This window comes from Lissotriton helveticus, chromosome 12 (assembly GCF_964261635.1).
Source record: "Lissotriton helveticus chromosome 12, aLisHel1.1, whole genome shotgun sequence".
Lineage (NCBI taxonomy): Eukaryota > Metazoa > Chordata > Amphibia > Caudata > Salamandridae > Lissotriton > Lissotriton helveticus.
Genome location: NC_136073.1, coordinates 142,810,517 through 142,828,717, shown reverse-complemented (window position 1 = coordinate 142,828,717; position 18,201 = coordinate 142,810,517). Strand labels below are relative to the sequence as shown.

At 42.1% G+C, this 18,201-nt stretch overlaps 1 protein-coding gene across 1 annotated transcript in view; it reads left to right on the top strand.

Annotated features, from left to right (window-relative positions):
- Positions 1 to 18,201, top strand: part of LOC144799577 (hydroperoxide isomerase ALOXE3-like) — a 167,661-nt gene that overhangs the window by 108,640 nt on the left and 40,820 nt on the right. Inside the window, exon 10 of the mRNA XM_078670949.1 lies at positions 6,436 to 6,605. Coding sequence (XP_078527075.1) covers positions 6,436 to 6,605 — 170 coding nt within the window. The remainder of the gene's footprint in view (positions 1 to 6,435; positions 6,606 to 18,201) is intronic.

The following is an 18,201-nucleotide window of genomic DNA, read 5'->3' as shown; positions in this document are numbered from 1 at the left end:
TAGAGTGATGTCGTTTCAAGAGACTCTAATGAGCACCAGGCAGAAATGGCTTAATTAGGACACTCTTTGGCCACCTGGTCCTCTAAGTACTTATACGTTGAACTTTTTATTGCAATATTGGTGTTGATATGTATCTTAGTTATTTGTATATTCGTTTTTTATTAAGATATGTCGTTATCCACTACCAGCTCACTTTTGTACTTTTATATACTGTATACTGGAGCAAAATTGTGAATGAGGAAAACTTTTATGGTATTTCTCACGAAATTAAGTATTATGATGATATAGTTTGCAAAGAGATGGATCTTGTGTGATCCTCCCAAAAGGCATTGCTCATACTTCCGAGGATTGTCTTATCAGTTGTGCTAGTGTCTTAATGTAGATAGCAAAAGGGAGTGGGGATAAAGGGTACCCCTGTCTCATCCCTTTTGTGAGTGTGAATCTGTTGGTGAAGTTCCCATTCACTGGGATTCTTGCTGTGGAACCATGATAGGCTGCCCATGAACTTCTTTGCCTGAAGGGTCCTATGCCTATGTCAAAATTGACTGAAGAAATAGTCATATAGGAAATCATACAGTGAGGTGTAGGTCCCGTGCACACTGCGTCACTGGGATAAAACTATTCCCAGCTGAAGAGCCATAACAAGGGCAAAACTGTTCCAGAGTTTCTTGTGTTCCGGTTCAGGGAAGACCTGGCTCAGCAGTTCAGGCTGGACTGTTCCCATTGGTGATTTGCATATAGCTGTGTTCAATAGAGTTGGCATGTATTACAAAATACCGATTGGTTGGGATGTGACCTGAGTATGTAGGTAGAAATTTCTTTATTCGATTTTGTTAAAGAAAATCATGAAAGCACGTCAACTCATACAAGAACAACTAATGTTATCTAATCACCCGTCATAAAAACAGTAAAAATTCTAAAATGTAAGTACTTCCATACAGTTGATTTAAAGAATTCACCTATCGCTTAAGACAGTACTCAGTGTAAGGGCATGTCCAAAGATCATGTCACAGTTGTGTTGATGTCCATGATGTATTACATGCACGATCGCGGTAAGTAAAGTGCTGTGTACAATGTTCCATCATTCTAATTACAATTTAAAGATGTCATTACCGGGATCAGTAAGTTCTAGTAATAATTGAAAACTGGCCCATTCTGAACAAAGTAATATTATAATTTAAAAATATTAATACTTTCACATATTGAACAATTACAAATAATTCACCAGAAGTCTTGCTCAGACGAAGGATATCACCAAAATTCATATCACAGCTGGGTTAGTATCAGTAAAGTACTTGATAAGGTGCCATGGGCGAAATTTTATCAATTTGGATACTGCATATACATTTCATTATAGGGATGGGATTAGTTCATTTAAAAATTAAATTCTCCTAAGACTCCCCAGTCTAAAAACCAATAAAACCTCTCAGACTGATCCTGGACAATGGAAAGAATATGTAGAAGAGGACCTACTGTGTTTCATAAATGGTTCAATTGTTACTCAGTGATTTCATTGTTCTAATTCTTAGTCTCCATGCATATAATGGGTATCTAGACATAGGAAATTTTATAAACTCCGTACAGTCACTTTTTTGGATCCTAATGACCTCTTTTAGACGATTTGGAGCTAGGATCCTGATCCAGTACTAACTAATTTTTTCTAGTCTCCGTTTACTCGGACAGAAGAATAAAAAATGTTTTTAGTTTCCTGATCACCCTTACATGCAGGGCAGCCTGGTGAGATATTAGCAGCCTTCCATTTTCTGCAAAATCTGCTAACTAGTAGGATGCTATACCTGCATTTTAAGTATAGCGATTTTTGCTAATGATGGTTCTATACGTTTCAGAATTTCTTCCTGGTGCATGTTATCTTTAAAACTCAAGAACCTGCTTGTCAGCTCCCCTGATGTTCCTGCGTTTAACCATGTGTCCTTTACATAAAGCCAATATCTCTTTTTAAGGATGGGCAAGATACTTTTTTGAATGCTACTAGGATTCGTTCAGAGACCGTTTATACCCAGTCTGTCCAACTAGCCCTTGATAAAGTTAAGCTACTGTATACTCCCTTTAGAGGTGAGTGATAGTTCATTGGGTAGTGATGCTTTCAAGGGTAGTGTTGTGCTGTTCGACCAGATGCGGATACAGCAAACAAGGGACCTAACAGCAATCGCATGTGTGACGTTTCTTAGGCCCAGGTCCATGCGCATCGATGTCAGTGGGGCTTTCCAGGGGACTTAAAAAATTGATCTCATAAATTAATTTTCAATATTTACTAAGGGCCCTCGATTGTTGTGGCCCCATAGCTCTGCCCCATAAAGTGCTGCTCCAATGCCCTGCACATGGTACACTGGAATTACTGGAGCCAGTGGTCTATAAATTGAATTTCATAACTTTTTGACTAGGGAGTGCCTACATGCTGCAGTAAGAGCTAGCTTTTTACAATTTGTGAGGCCCATGATTGTGTTCTGGTCAACCTTACACTTAGGTAGTCAAATTGGTTCACCTCCTCTAGACTTCTGTTGATTAAATGCTATTAAATTTGATTTTGTAGTATTTATTTCTAGACTGAATTCCTCACAGGCCACACCAAACTGATCTACTATATTTTGGAGCCTCATCGGGATTCTGGAAATGAGCAAGGTGTCATTTGCGAAAAGCAGAACAGGCAATGCTTGTCCGGCAAGCTTGGGGGGGTTGCCTCTGCAGTCTGTTAGTGATTCAATCAGACCGTTGATCTAAAGGGTGAACAGAGTGGGAGCAAGGACACAACTTTGACGCACTCCTCTGTTCACCCTGATCCGATTGGTAATGATCTGCAGTAAGTTTCTCCGTTCCCCCATTTTGTTTAATACTGCCCAAAGTTTCTCACATGGGACTAGGTCGAATGCGGCTCAGAGGCCCACAAGCACAACATATAAATTACCTTTTTTGAATGTCAAACAATTCCAAAGGATCAGTAGAAAACAGAACAGTTGGTCTATTGTGCTTATGTTACCTCTGAAACCTGCCTGCAAGGGTGGCAATATATTCCCTTTCCTCATCCAGTCCAGGATCTCCCCAGCAAATGCCGACAGAATTTATTCTGCGCAATGTCAATAAGGCTGATAGGCCTATAATTTGCTGCGTTGTTTTTATACCCTTTTTTAAATATGGGCACCACTTCTGCTCCTAACCAGGAATCCGGTATTTCTGCTCCCTTTGATATGGCATTAAAACTGTGACTTAAGATCATTCCCCATATTTCAGAGACGGCGACCGGGAACCTAAGGAGGAGGGAGACCGTATTACGGCGCACCGCCTAACTAGAAACGCACCCGTTTCCAGTGCACTCGCGACCAGAAGGATCCCCTCCCGGTTTCTACCTAACGCACAACAATAATCAGAAAGGAAGATTCCTGACAACCTACTAGGCAGACTGCCTAAAAACTAGTACCTTCTTCGTGACTACCCGTAAAGAACGCACAGTTGCTATTTTTAGTCACTGATACTCTAAACATCGTCTCTCTATGACATAATGATCTAACACTTGAATACCAGTCCAGACCTAATCGCCAAGATTATACTGAGCTTTAAGCCCTGACGAGTCGTGTTGACTCAACTGCACACGACGAAACACGTGTCGGCTGGCTTTGTATGAAATTTCAAGAGTCTGGAGAAAATAAACATCTTCTTGCTGTAACCAAGAAAACACCAAAGAATCTGCTTCTGTCTCTATGAATAAATATCAGTCATTGTACTGTGTGTGTGATAAAATACTGTAGTAGCGAGAGCATAACTGTATATCAGAGCGATAAAGGTCACCCGGGATTTTGTCAATGCCTGACGATTAACCCGCTGCAGAGTAGCAATTGCTCCTTGTGTTTCTTCTATAGTAACAGTAAGTTGATATATTTCCAAATCTGCAGCGGGGTACTCAACAGGTGCGCGACGAGTGTCCTTTGAACCTGCATATAGTTGACTCACGTGATTTTCCCAAATCTGTGTGTGAATGTGGATGTTTTCCTCTGACTAGATTTTTCGACCCTTTAGAAATCAAAAGCCAAAATTGTTTACTGTTTTTGGCTTGCACAGTGCCTATTAATTCTCTCCAAAATCGTTCTTGCCAATTCCTTTTTGCCTCAATTTGGGTGTTTTTGTATACTTTCCTTTTTGTTGCCTCCATAGTTCTTGAGTCAGCTTGGATAGCCACCATCAGACCTTGTGGAGCTAGCTTGCAGGACTCGTCAAATCACTCACTCATGTTTTTTGCCTTTATCTTGCCCCTGCTTCCCTTGCAGGAAAACCTTTTGAGGCTACTTGGTAAACCTGTGAATATGTCCACCGGAGACTGTATCTCCAGTCCCTAGTTACCAAAGTCAACCAGGGAGTGGCCTATTATGGTGTAGGTTTGTGCCAGAGAGTCTGCACTCTATCACGGGCCATTTAACCCTCCTTTTGTTGTCACTAAAAATAGTTGGAGTGGGTAAGCTACTCTCTGGGCAACGCTGGTAAGAAGTGAACACTTCAGATAATTCTGGAGGTAAGGAATTGTGTTCAATATCAAATCTCTTGATTACCCACATGTCCACTAGCTTTGCACCACAAGCGAACATCAAGCAGGATATAGTCAATCAATTGCTTTTTTGTATGTGTATCCGGGCTCTTGATCAGAGGTGGATCGCCCATTGCCAGCCCTCAGCCCATATTTAAAAGTGAGAGAGGCAACTTGAAAAGCTACCTTCACATTCTTAGCTGGCTTTATCTGCCTTAAGCGTGGGATGGCCAGTTCAGCATCCTCCTAGTCCTTGACATTCGTGGTTAACTCAAGGGGCTCAAAGGTGATATTTAGGTCCCCAGCGAGGATTATGTTGTGTGATGGCCCTTCCCTTTCCATAAACTCATCTAGAGCTGAGATTGTAGGAGAGTCGTGGTGCTGTGAGAATAATCTGTTGTCGATGTTGACAGGAGCACTGATCTATTTGTAATAATTCTTTTGATGCTCAGGGCCAGTACATTTAAAGAGGTTATGTCATATATTTTTTATATGAACCCCTAATTAAATTTTAATCCAGATCATAAGACCCCCTGCTGGATGTTCCTTCTTTGATGGGGTAGTTTCAACACAGTGATTGGTGAAACCGACTCTGAATATTGTATCAGTGGCCTATGTCTCCTAAAAAAGGCATATGTTATAGCTGTCAACCAACTTTCCCCACTCTTCACAAACAATCCTTGACCTGAGACCTGCTATATTCCAAGATAATAGTCTCAGTTTCTTAGTAGGCTCTAGGTTTGGGGGAGCTTGCCATTCTTCTTGGCTCGAGAAACTAGTTCAGGCCATTTGGTAGTTGGTAATATAGTCATTGAAATAAGGGACTGCCACTCCTCATCACAATTACACTGAGTGAAGGCCCCTGATTTTGATATAGGGAGCTATAAAAATCTAGGAAAGCATACAGTGAGACATAGGTCCTGTGCACACTATGTCACTGGAATCAAGATATTCCCCGCTGATGAGCCCAAAACAAGGGCAAAACCATTCCGGAGTTGCTTGTGTTCAGTTTCAGGGAAGACCTGGCTCTGCAGTTCAGGCTGGACTGTTCCCATTGGAGCAGGACCAAGACTGATTTACATATAACTGGGTTCAACCTGAGCTGGCATGTTGTGCAAAATAACATTGGATTGGGATGTGGCCTGAGTAATTACCAGTGCCTGAGATTAATTCAAATATTTTGTATACTTTTAGTACGCAGCGTAAGTGGGAAGGATATGCCCAGACGTGGGTCCAATGCACACTGCGTCACTGGAACTAAGCTATACCCATAACAAGGGCAAAACCAATCCTGGTTTACTTGAGTTCTGGTTCAGGGAGGACCTGAGATGGCAGTTTGGGCTGGGCTATTCCCACTGGAACAAGGTCAAGACTGATTTGCTTATAGCTGGGTCCAAATTGAAGTGGCATGGTGTGCAAATTGAGAATGGATTGGGATGCAGCCTTGAGTTAATTATCTGTGGCTGAGATTAATTCAATCATTCTATCCATCTCTTGTCGTATACTTTAGTGTCTCTCCTTAAGTGGGATGGGTTTGCCCAGACACGGGTCCATGCACACAGTGTCACTAGAACCAAACTAAGGTGCGCCCATAACATGGGTGAAACCAGTCCTGGGTTGCTTGTGTTATGGTTCATAGAGGACCTGAATTCGCAGTTAGGGGTGGACTTTTTCCATTTGACCAGTGTCAAGACTGATTTGAAAATAGATGGGTCTAAACTGAGGTGGCATGGTGTGCAAAATAACGATGGATTAGTAATTGAAGCAGCCCAAGAAATTACCTATGTCAGAGATTAATTCTAGAAATCTATCCATCACTTTTTGTAGACTTTCGTTTATGAGTAAACGAGTTTGGAGCAGCCTAGAAAATAGGCCTAACCAGAAACTAAAATCTTTATCCTCAGAACACAGCGATCGGGGTAGAAGGTCTTACTGAGCTGATTACAAGAAACATGGAGTCTGTGACCTACACTTCGATTTGTATTGCTGACGATATCCAATCCCGTGGGGTCGAGTCCTTGCCTAACTTCTACTACAGAGATGATGGGTTGAAGATCTGGTCAGCCATCGAGAGGTGAGGTTATTTTTTTGTTCATTCATTTATTGCTTCTAGTGATGGGTTATATTTTCTTTCTTGATTTTTACAGAATACCTTGATCCTCCTGGAAATGCAAACAGGTCAATGTTTAAGCCGGGTCTGGTAGCTCAGTGGACTAAAGCAGCCACTGCAGGGGCCTGCGTTCGACGTCATGGTCACAGGTTCAAATCCTGGCGGGTCCACTTAGCCTTTCATCCATTTGAGGTCAATAAAATGAGTACCATTGAGTTGGGTAACAACAAGCATCTGTTATTCAGCGCCAGGACACCTTTGGGTAATCGTGCGCTTTACAAATACACCTGTTATGGTATTTGCAAGTGAAAAAGAATCTTTACAACTTGTAGGTTGATGACAAAATTCAAATGAGGCATAACAGAAGCGGAGGAACACGAAAGACGAACATGACCTTTAAAACCTGTGCCTGTGCTAGAATGGAAACAAATTGAAGAAACTTTGAAAAAAGCCCTGTATATCTTGGCGCATATGCTGAGAATATTCTGGACCTAGCAATGGCATAGGAAGTGATTGGCAAAGAGTTGTCACCTTGCTCCATTTTATTGTGATGTTATTTTCTGGGATTTTATAGATTATTGATATCAGGAGCCGTATTATGCACAGGTTGCAATTTCCATATTTGCATAAGATACGCTGGACGCAAACAGGGAAAGTGAACCTTAATATTCTGAATGCACCGCCTTGAGGAGAGCTGCTAATGGGTGCTTAACATGGAGGCAGGGCATTCAAGTGAAATGGTTGTATGATGTTACAACGCGATCTTTTAGATCGCGGTACATCACAACGCATCTTTTACAATGCAAGTTGTTACCACGACTTGCGCTGTAGGGGGCTGGACTTAGGAATAGTAAGATTTACTATTCCAACTCCAGCCTACGTACAGTAGGGAAGGTGTTGGAATAGTAAATCTACTATTCCTTAGTCTACAGCGCTCTCCAGCGCAAGTCGTGGTAACGACTTGCGTTGTAAAAGACGCGTGGTAATGGCAGCGCGTTGTAATGGATGTTTCCCAAGTGAAATATGGAGCTGTTTAAAAGCTGTTCTGTGTTTCACAGTGGAGGTGGCAACGTGACTGCAATTTCAAGAGGGGAGAGAGATCCCCTTGAAGGCGGGTGTAGTGAGTGACTGTGACCGCCTGTAGGGAGATGTCTGGGTGGTACCCTTTCACTCCGTCCAGAGGTCTTCCATCAGGAGGCGCACTGTCAGTGTGCCACTTTTTTGTGGTGTACTTTCGATGCACCTCCTAACAGCTCTTTTGCCCTTGCATCTGCATACATAATACGAAGCTGACGCAGAGGAAAAGAGATTCCCTCATTTGCATGGGCCAGGCCCTAAACAAATAAGGGAATGCCCTGTCAAGATGGCGCTGGCTCTACATGTGCACCGGCGCCATCAGTCTTACATGAGGGGCTGCACAAGCATCTATGGCCCCTTCTGCAAAACCAAAGTGCCCAGTGGGCGCATAAAGCGAGTGCCAACTCCCATTTTGCTCCGAGGGCAAAACGGACCATGGTGTATTGGTTCAGTTGGCTCATTGTCAGTGAATTCAAAATACAAGCCTCACAATGCCTTAGGCCAGTGGTATTCAAACCTTTTTTGCTTTGAGCCCCCGAAAGTACGATGTTTTGAAGTCGGGCCCCCCTCCAAAACGTTATGAGAAGGATTAGGGGAGCAGTAGAGACAGAGCTCAGCACAGTGGGCAAGACTCATTAGATCATTTCAGTGCAACGTTTTCCGTAGCTCATGGTCCACACTGAATGTGAGACTTATAAAACAGCAAATACATCAAACAAAACCAGTAATTGACCCAAAAATATGCTCCTCATAATTGGGCTGTCAAATGAAAATTAAGAGGGAGCAATGTAGAGTCCAGATAACACTGATAGGTGACAATCCTAAATAGATGCAGCTAAAGAGGAGGCCGAAAAATGGCTAAATGATTGATAAACCGAGATCAGTGAAGACAAAGTAAAGTTCTAAGTATTTAATAGGCAATGAATTTGAACCCCACAAGAGGTCGGAAATCATTGTAAAAATGACAACAGGAAAAAAGCCACGAGAATAAGGTCCCTACATAGAATGTGTACAGCTCAGAACAAGAAAGACCTGAAAGAGGAAAGATAATCGTTAGATAGTCCTGCATACAGAACATCAATAGCTGGGGAGCGGGATTCAAGGCTTGACATTTGGAGCAATAGAGAACCACGTCTGAGTAATAGGCTTAATACATGTTAATGACTGATTCAATTGAAACCAAGGTTGTGGACCAGAGATGCACCGTCATCAGAAGATTAACTTGCTATCTGAATAGAGGGACCACTCTGAGCATTGCAGGAAGCTAGAAAACTTCTATCCAAGAGGGATGACCGCAGCAGAATGTTCTTAGGGATCCAAGCTCTTTTGGGCCATTCTAAAGGGACCTTCCTAACATAGTCAGGTCTTCCTGCACAGACAGGTCACACACTCTGCCAAAGAGGCCCGGTCTGCAGCAGAGGCTTCGCCAAGTGGATCTAAAAGAGTGAATATCTTTGCAGCTGCTGACTGGTTTGGACTGTGAGTTGCAGATTTTGATAACTTGGACCTTGCAAGCAATCCTAATAACGCCTTGATCGGGGAAGCAGCCCAAGCAAAAGTGAAGTCAAATGGGGGCAACTAGGACTGAATACTGGGCATGACAGGGGAAGATGTAATGAGCTTTCTTGACCCACTCTGCTCAGCTTCCTCAATGTGCATGTCACTGGACTGTAATTCCCCTCTTCTGGACATCATTCTCCTCCTTAAGCTAATCTCTGGAGATTCTCTTAAAAGCAGTTCGGCTAAAGTCACAAAACACAGCCCATGGTGGGTATAAGCGAGGGTGGATTAAAATTATTTTAGACCTCTCCGCTGCTTTCGACACATTGACCATACTGGTCTCCTTCAAAGCCTTACGGGCACATGCATCAAAGGAAATCGCATTCGCAAACGGTGCGAATCGCAAAATTCGGCTGTTTGCGAATGCAATTCCCATTTTTGGGATGTAGTAACATTTTTGCATTTTTCGCAAAAATGCGATTTCTTAAATTGCGATTGCATTTAAGGAATCTCAAATTGAGATTCCTTAAATGCAATGCATCAAACTTAAAAAATGTGCGAATTCGCAAATTAGGGGAGCAAAATTACCATGAAGTTGACCTTCATTGTAATTTGCGAAAACTTTGAAAAGTGCACTAAAGTGCATTTCTCAAAGTTCCATTTTACACACACACATGCCCTTGGGGCATGTGAGTGTGCAAAATGTACTTCTAAGCAGATTTCAGGGGTGCAACAGGGTGTCCTTTGGACACCCCTGCACCCTTGAAATTGCATTCTTAATTTGCGAATTTCTAATGGTGAATTGCAAATTAAGAATGTCTTTCGATTCATTCCTATGGGCCTATAGGCCCATAGGAATGAATGGGGAGGTATTCCTTAATTGCGATTCTCAATTAGAGAATCACAATTAAGGAATTTTAAGAAATCGATATTTTTATAGCGATTTCTTGATGCATTGCAGTTTGCGATTCCTTAATTGCGATTCCTTATTTTTCGCAATTAAGGAATCGCAAAATGCAATATTGATGCATGTGCCCGTTAGAGTTCTAGAAACCAGGGGGACTATCAGCCGATGTAATATTTCTGTTTTATGGAACAGAACTCTGTCCAGTTAGAGGATTACCGCTTGCCACCAAAACCTTTTCTCTGCAGAGTGCTACAATGATCCACTCTATCCTCTTTACTTTTGAATTCATATTTAAGTCAATTTGTATCTTTCCTTCAAGAATATGGAACCAAGACCTGCTTTTAGGTAGACTGCATGCAAGTTATTTGCTGTTCCTCAGCAAGGGCAGGTGGCAGTATCTCCAGCATGGCCTCTGTGCTACACTTGCCCCTAAAATGGATGAAAGATAAAAAAAAATCTAATGTAATTCTAGCAACATTGAAATATTATTGATTACAAATAAGAAAAATATGTGGCAACCAACTCTTTGGTCACACACAATAGTCCGCTGTCCCACTCCTGGAAACACTGCCTGTATGGCATCATATTAGATGACAGATTTGCAGATCTCATCTGTAACATAATCTTGTTTCTTTCAGCGGGAACAACTCAGGTGTGTATTTTCACATTTGTTATTTTCCCATAAAGTTAACAAACTCCTTCAACCATCCCACACTGAATTATGGGAATTCGGCGTATCTGGGGCTCCACAAAAGGGGCTGAATTTTTTGCAACGATTGCAAAATTTTGCAATAAGGCTGAACTTTGACCCGAACAAATGAGATGACTTCAGCTCGTATGTAACAACTACAGTGAACTAACATACACAATGTAAGGTCACCTGTCTGATGCATAGCACGTTGTTTGGTTTGATGCCTTTGTTGTTTTCTGGCAGATGCAATAACTACTGGCCTACTTGTCTACTGAAACTTTCTACTAAGCACAATTTTCTTGTTCCAAATTTTAAACTGTCCAAATGGGGAGGCACAGCTCTCTGTGTTTGAGGACCTGCATTCCAGAATTTACCCTCAATTCACATACGAATAAATCAGATTATCTTAAAATCCACAAATTGTTAAACACATCTTTTTTTACCACATCAGCAGAAAATCGCATAAAAACCTCGCAAAACAGGCCAAAGTAGTTCATTAGTAGTTAGAGACTTTGTGAATGAGTATAAGTGGGCTTTGAAAATAATTGTAAGCAAATAAATGGAAATATTTCTTGATTCTCAAAACTCTGCCTGACTCGGTAAAGGAAGCTGGCTGTCAGGCGACCACAATTGTGCTCAAGAGATAACTCATGGTGAATAACTTCATGGTGGTAAAAAGTATGCTAAACACACAAGATGATGGACGGAATGTTGCACAATGGCCAAACATTCACCCCCAGTCACAGATCTGGGTTTAATCCATCGTTATTTTGCTCACCAAGCCACCCCAGTTCAGACATGGCCATATGCAAATCAGTCTTGACCCCGTGCCTCATGGGAACAGTCCAGCCCAAACTGCCAAGCCATGTCTTCCCTGGACCGGAATCAAGCATCCTAGGACCGGATTCTGGCTATCAGCCGTCTTCAGCCAGGATAGCTTGACTCCAGTGGCGTAGTGAGCACGGGAACCACGTCTGGGCATACCCTTCCCACATAGGGTGAACAGCAAAACACACAAGATGATGGACGGAATGTTGCACAATGGCCAAACATTCACCCCCAGTCACAGATCTGGGTTTAATCCATCGTTATTTTTCTCACCAAGTCACCCCAGTTCAGACATGGCCATATGCAAATCAGTCTTGACCCTGTGCCTCATGGGAACAGTCCAGCTCGAACTGCCAAGCCATGTCTTCCCTGGACCGGAATCAAGCATCCCAGTACTGGTTTCTGGCTATCAGCCGTCTTCAGCCAGGATAGCTTGACTCCAGTGGCGTAGTGAGCACGGGACCCACGTCTGGGCATACCCTTCCCACATAGGGTGAAAAGCAAAACACACAAGATGATGGACGGAATGTTGCACAATGGCCAAACATTCACCCCCAGTGAATACACCACTGGAGTCAAGCTATCCTGGCTGATGACGGCTGATAGCCAGAAACTGGCCCTAGGATGCTTGATTCCGGTCCAGGGAAGAAATGGCTTCGCAGTTCGGTCTAGCTGTTCCCAGGAGGCACAGGGTCAAGACTGATTTGCATATGGCCATGTCTGAACTGGGGTGGCTTGGTGAGCAAAATAACGATGGATTAAACCAAGATCTGTGACAGGGGGTGAATGTTTTGCCATTGTGCAACATTCCGTCCATCATCTTGTGTGTTTTGGTAAAAAGTATGCTTACACAAAGGCTCCAGCTTTGTACCAATGTTTTATATCTGACTGGCAGACACAAATATCTATTCCAACTTGCTGTTCTGTTGTGCGTTGTCTGCTTTTGGTGGTGGTGCTGAACTAGACAAGGGAGCATTCAGAAAGCTAAAATGCCCCACACTTTGAACTTTGAACAAAATCTCGATTAGCGTTGAGTGAGTGAGTTAGTGAGATGAATGAACCCAGCACCCATCATTCAACTTTATTTCCGTCATAGACCATAAACGTACAGGTGCAGAATACAGCATACAAACAATTATTAAAATCAGACATATACATTAGGGTTCCTAATGATTAGGAACCAAATGGAGGAGTATACAGCGTGAAGTATGGTATAATGAACGTTAGTCCACTGGTAACCAATTGGAAGCTAAGAAACACAGGGGCATATCTACAAGGACGGCGATAAATAACGCAAAGCCCGCTTAGCACTTTGTTATTTCTCGCCATCTATCTCTGGAATTTTTCGCCCTGGTAGCGCGTTAATAACAACGCGTTACTCCAGGGCGATAAAAATTCCAAAGATAACAGGGAAAGCGCCGTCTTGCAGGGAACATCGCGATTAGACATGATAGCACCCTCTTGTAAATAGGGAGATAGTTTTATCTCTGCTTTTTTTGCTTTTTAAAGCGGATAAAGCCCTTGTAAATATGCCCCACAGTAGGCTAAAACAGAGATTACAACTATCCATAGGAACGCAATCTGAAAGTTCATTGGGGCATATCAACAAGCAGCAGCGATAATTATCACTGGCCGCTCTTAGCGTGACATTGCATATCCCCAGCTATCGCTGGAAATTATTGCCATGCCAGCGCTGTATCAACAACGCATAGCGGTGTTTTCCATGGAACATCGCTGGTTTTCCAGCGATGTTCCATGGAAAACGGCGATATCCTTGGTGATAGGGCCTGTGGTCTTAGCCACACATTCCACCCCCCATGTTAGGTATGCCTTAGTCAGGAATTTAACAGACGTTAAATTCCTGTGTTAAAGCATACTTAACACGATTTTAAATATTGCTAACCCTCGTTGTCAATATGACGAAGCTGGGTTAGCGATATTTCCCCATGGTGTTTTGGCAGGCACGCCTCCTTTGCATCTCATTAGCGATGCGATGGGAGGCGTGCTGACAAGGGGCGCTAATGCAAGGAAACACGGGCTAGCTGTCCTTGTTGATAATGCGATATTATTATCGCCGCTTTTCGCCCGAAAACGGGCTCTAAAGCGGCAATAATATTATCGCCACCCCTTGTTGATATGCCCCATTGTGATTTAAGTGAACATGGGTGTGGGGTAAGAACGATGACAATAAAAGCCTTTGCCTAACTCACTCGGGTGACAAGGTCAGCTATGCTGGCAGGTTTCTCTGCTTTTTACACACTCAAAGCCAATAAGAGGTTACTCAGTGGACCCAAAACAATCACACAGGGTGATTTAAAACCATATGGATACACTAGATAAAGAGGTAGTAATTTCTGTAAGAGTTTCACACTTTTGACAGATACCTTCTTATTGCCCACATGTGTCGCAAGAACTTGGCAATGGCACAAACAATTGCAGGGATAACGATCTGATTTTAAGTTACGAAGTGCATCAACATTTGCGTCCTGGACAAGAGTACTTGGGACAAACAAAGAACACCAGGAACAGGGTCTCTATAGCAGATGCGCACCTGGGGCAAATACTGAGAGGTAGTTGATGTCTGCCTCCAGGTGCTAGTATATGAATTTAAAGGGCGTGATCCAAACCGGAATAGCATATAGAGTTTCCAGTCCAGGGGAGTGGTGATGATTACAAAACATTGCTCATAAAATCCAGTAATTTTAAAATTCAGAAAGTCCAAGGTTAGGCGTCCCCATGAGGAGCTGGTAACAGAACCCTGGGCTACCCAATCCCAATAGTATTTCTTAAGTGTGTCTTTGCTAAGGGGTGGTAAGTGGTCTTTATGTTTCAAAGGTACCCTAAATCCAATGCTCTTAGAGAGGATTTCACATTACAAGTCCAGCCACTATTACTGGAAAGGTTGAGTGCGGCCACTTCATCAAGGGCAGCGGCGTTTGAGGAAAACTCCAGGGTGACTCAAGTCAAGTCTTAATGGATGGAGTGGCGTGCGCTGCTGTAGAGAAACAAGAGACCTAAGGAACTTGTTCTCCGAGTTCAGTAGAGCATCCATCCTTTCAAATCCCCCAAATTCTTCTCCATAAAGCGCAGAGCCCACAGATTTAGCCTCATGTATCTGAATTTGTGCTGCCACTTGTTTAGTAAAGGAGGTGCTATTTTCCTTAAGGAAGGCCCTAGCAATTTGTCTGTGCTTGAGCATCTGCTTTTTTACATGGGGTTTCCATGATATATCTTTGGAGATGGTCATTCCCAAGTAGTCAAAGGTATTCACCCGCTCCAGTTGGTCCCCTACTACTGTTAGTTTACCTCTAAATGACTCATGGGGGTTGAATAGAATTCGAATTCGATCTTTATTATGTTTTGGAACTCCATAGAGGTCCACATAAAGAAAACACATAATACAAAACTCCATTCATTACAAAAAAAAAAAAAGAAAAAAAAAATTATAACCATTGCTGCAATACAAAGTAGCTCATAGATACATACGCCATCCTTCAGTAAATATCTAAAAAGCATTTAAAAAAATTAAAAATATTAAAACAGAATCTCTCATTTGGGGGGTTATATAAGGCAAACTTAAAAGAGTTAACATTTAAGATACCCATTTGCAAACAAATTTGCCTTAATCATTTGCAACGATATGGACGCAACACTGGACATATAAAGAGTACATGCATTCGATCTTGAGTAGACAGTTGACAAAAATTACAAATTGCAGGGACTCTGTACCATTTAAACAAAAGATTATTTAGAGGTAACAAGTCCTGCCTCAAGAGTAACCAGAATCTCCGGACACCATGGGGCAAATTCCAAGTAACATAAGGTTGCACAAATTTTCTTGCAAATGAGTCTGTAAGAGGATTAACACCTTTCTTAGCAAGGATTGAGGCACTGTCTAGTCTATAGCTAAGGTCCCAGGAGGCCTCTTTCAAGACAGACTTTAACTGGGATGCGGATAAGGAAAAGAGAGTGCTCTCTTCCAACTGCAGAAGCGATACAGCCTTTCTAAAGTTATTAACAATTAAGAAATGTTCTCTTAAACTTCCCAATAATTCTGCCTTTAAGAGGAATCTCATAGTCCCCTCTTCTCCTCTGGCTATGCTTGCGACCCAACGTACTACAGCTGCCAGGCCCTGCACCCAACTGCTGCGCAGGCCAAACTCAAGTCTGCAAGCGGCCACTGAGCAGGCGGAACTAATGGAAATTACGCTTCTTAACAGTTTTCCCTCAACCGTATTTAAAAAATCCCAATGCTTTATATCGATTAATTCTAATCCATACAAAAGTGTAGAGGAAACTTTTGCCCTGAAGACCTCCAAAAAATATGAAAAATGCCTTCTTCCCATTGCCGAGTATAATGCACTTAAGCTTCTCCCTTGGGATAAAGCTTTCCGGGCATTGTTATTGGAATGGGGTTTATCACTTAAAGTGTCTGAGATTAATTTTCCTAGGAAAACATAGCTCTTTACCACCTCAAGTTTATCACCTCCCACAGACCAGATAAAGTTCGCAAACTTATGTTTTTTCCGGCCTGAGATGCACATAATTTTACTCTTAGATGCATTAATTTTTAAGTAATGAATTTCTGCATACTGATGTAGGGCATGGAGGCGTTTAGCGAGACCTTTAGGCATAAGATCCAATATTAAAATATCATCCGCATATAACAGACATGAGATGTGCTTTCCACCCAAGACTGGAGCTATACCATCACAAGAGGAAAGTGAGACAGGTAAATCTGCAATATATAATGAAAAAAGCAGTGGGGCAAGGAGACAACCTTGCTTAAGGCCATTAACTGAAGGGATAATCTTAGATAGTCCCCTATCACCTCCTTGCAAAACCTGACACCAAGTGTCTGTATGTAGTGCCTGGAACATATCTAGCAATTGAGGTGGCATTCCCAAAGCGGATAGCTTTCTCCACAGCAGCGGGCGATCAACCTTATCGAATGCTGTGGAGAAGTCTATAAAGGCCACATACACTCTTCCGCCACGTACCCTTATGTATTTATCAGTAATAATCTGAAGGGCAGAAAGATTATCCAGGGTTCCATGCCCTTTACGAAAGCCTACTTGTTCTAGTGGTAAAATTTGTTTTAGAACCACCCAATCGTTAATTAGGGACAATAGACATTTAAAGAAAACCTTCCCAATTGCGTCTAAGAGGGCTATTTGACGATAGTTATTGGGTAGGTTTCTATCGCCCTTTTTAAACATGGGGACCAAAATGCTCCCCTTCCAGAAAGATGGGATAGATTTTTTAATGTAACAGATCCTGAATAGAGGGAATAAAATGTTACTCCAGGATACTGGATCTTGTTTCAGGACTGATATCGGGAGTTTATCCGGGCCCATAGCACCTGATGGACGCATATTCCTAATGGCCGATTCTATGGATAATTCTGAAGGGGATTCAATTGTGGAATTAGTATCTTCCCCAATTCCCCTAAGTTCCACTTGCAGGTCATTCTTGGCATACAAACTTAGAATATAGTTGACCCAGGTTTGTTCTGAAATAGGAATTGGAAGGGGACGCACTCTTCAGCCACAACCCTCCCCAATGAGAGTCCAAAACTGTCTAGAGTTCCCTTGGACAGCGGCTTCCCACAAACCAATCCATAACGAATCCTCTTTTTCTTGTTTAATTTTTTTCTTTATCCTACTTCTCCTTCTTTTAAGGAGAGATATTTTCTGAGATCTTTCTGCTGCTCCACATATATATTGTTCCCTCACCAATTTGTTTATTTCCTTATTAAGGGAAACAACTGCTTTAGGGAGGGTATTTTTTTTCCTGATTAAATTGGATTTTTTTACAGCAGAGATAATCTCCTTCATAAAAGCCTCGAAAGAGGACAGTTCCGATCCCTGCCAATTATTTAGGTTGGATAGAGTTTTTACAAGGATAGGCTCCAAACCCTTCATAGCTTTAAAATCCCAGAAACATCTTCCTGTTTTTTGAAAAGTGACCACGTCACCGTTAAGCGACCAAGGGTCAGAATTCGGGGGCTCCACTAGAAGAGTTAACACAATAACATTATGATCACTGAGGGTTGTTTCTACAACAACCAAATCCCTTAAAAGAGAAAAAATACAGTGATCAACAATTATATAGTCCAGAATTGATTTACTGTTGGGGGAACTATGTGTATAGTTTGCAGGGACATCGGACGGAAGCCTGCCATTAGCTATAAGCCCCTCCGTAATGTACAATTCCTCCAACAGTAATTTACCCCGTTTATTTGTTTTTATATTAACTGGGAAAAGGACTTGGGGGATCAACAGAGCCTCCTCTTTTGCTTTATTTCTAAAAAGCTCCAGACTGTAATTGGAAACTTTGCAATTTAAATCACCAACTAACAATAAATTGGAGGAAGGAACTGTCTCCTTAATTTGTCTAATAAAAGTGAAAACTTGTTTCAATACAGTATTAAAATGATCGTCTGGCGGTATATAGGCGTTTATTATCACAAAAGGGTGTCTTTCTCCCATATTATCTAGATTGGAAAGAGTCACTACCTGGAAAAGCTTACTGGAGTCTACATAGTGGGAAAAACT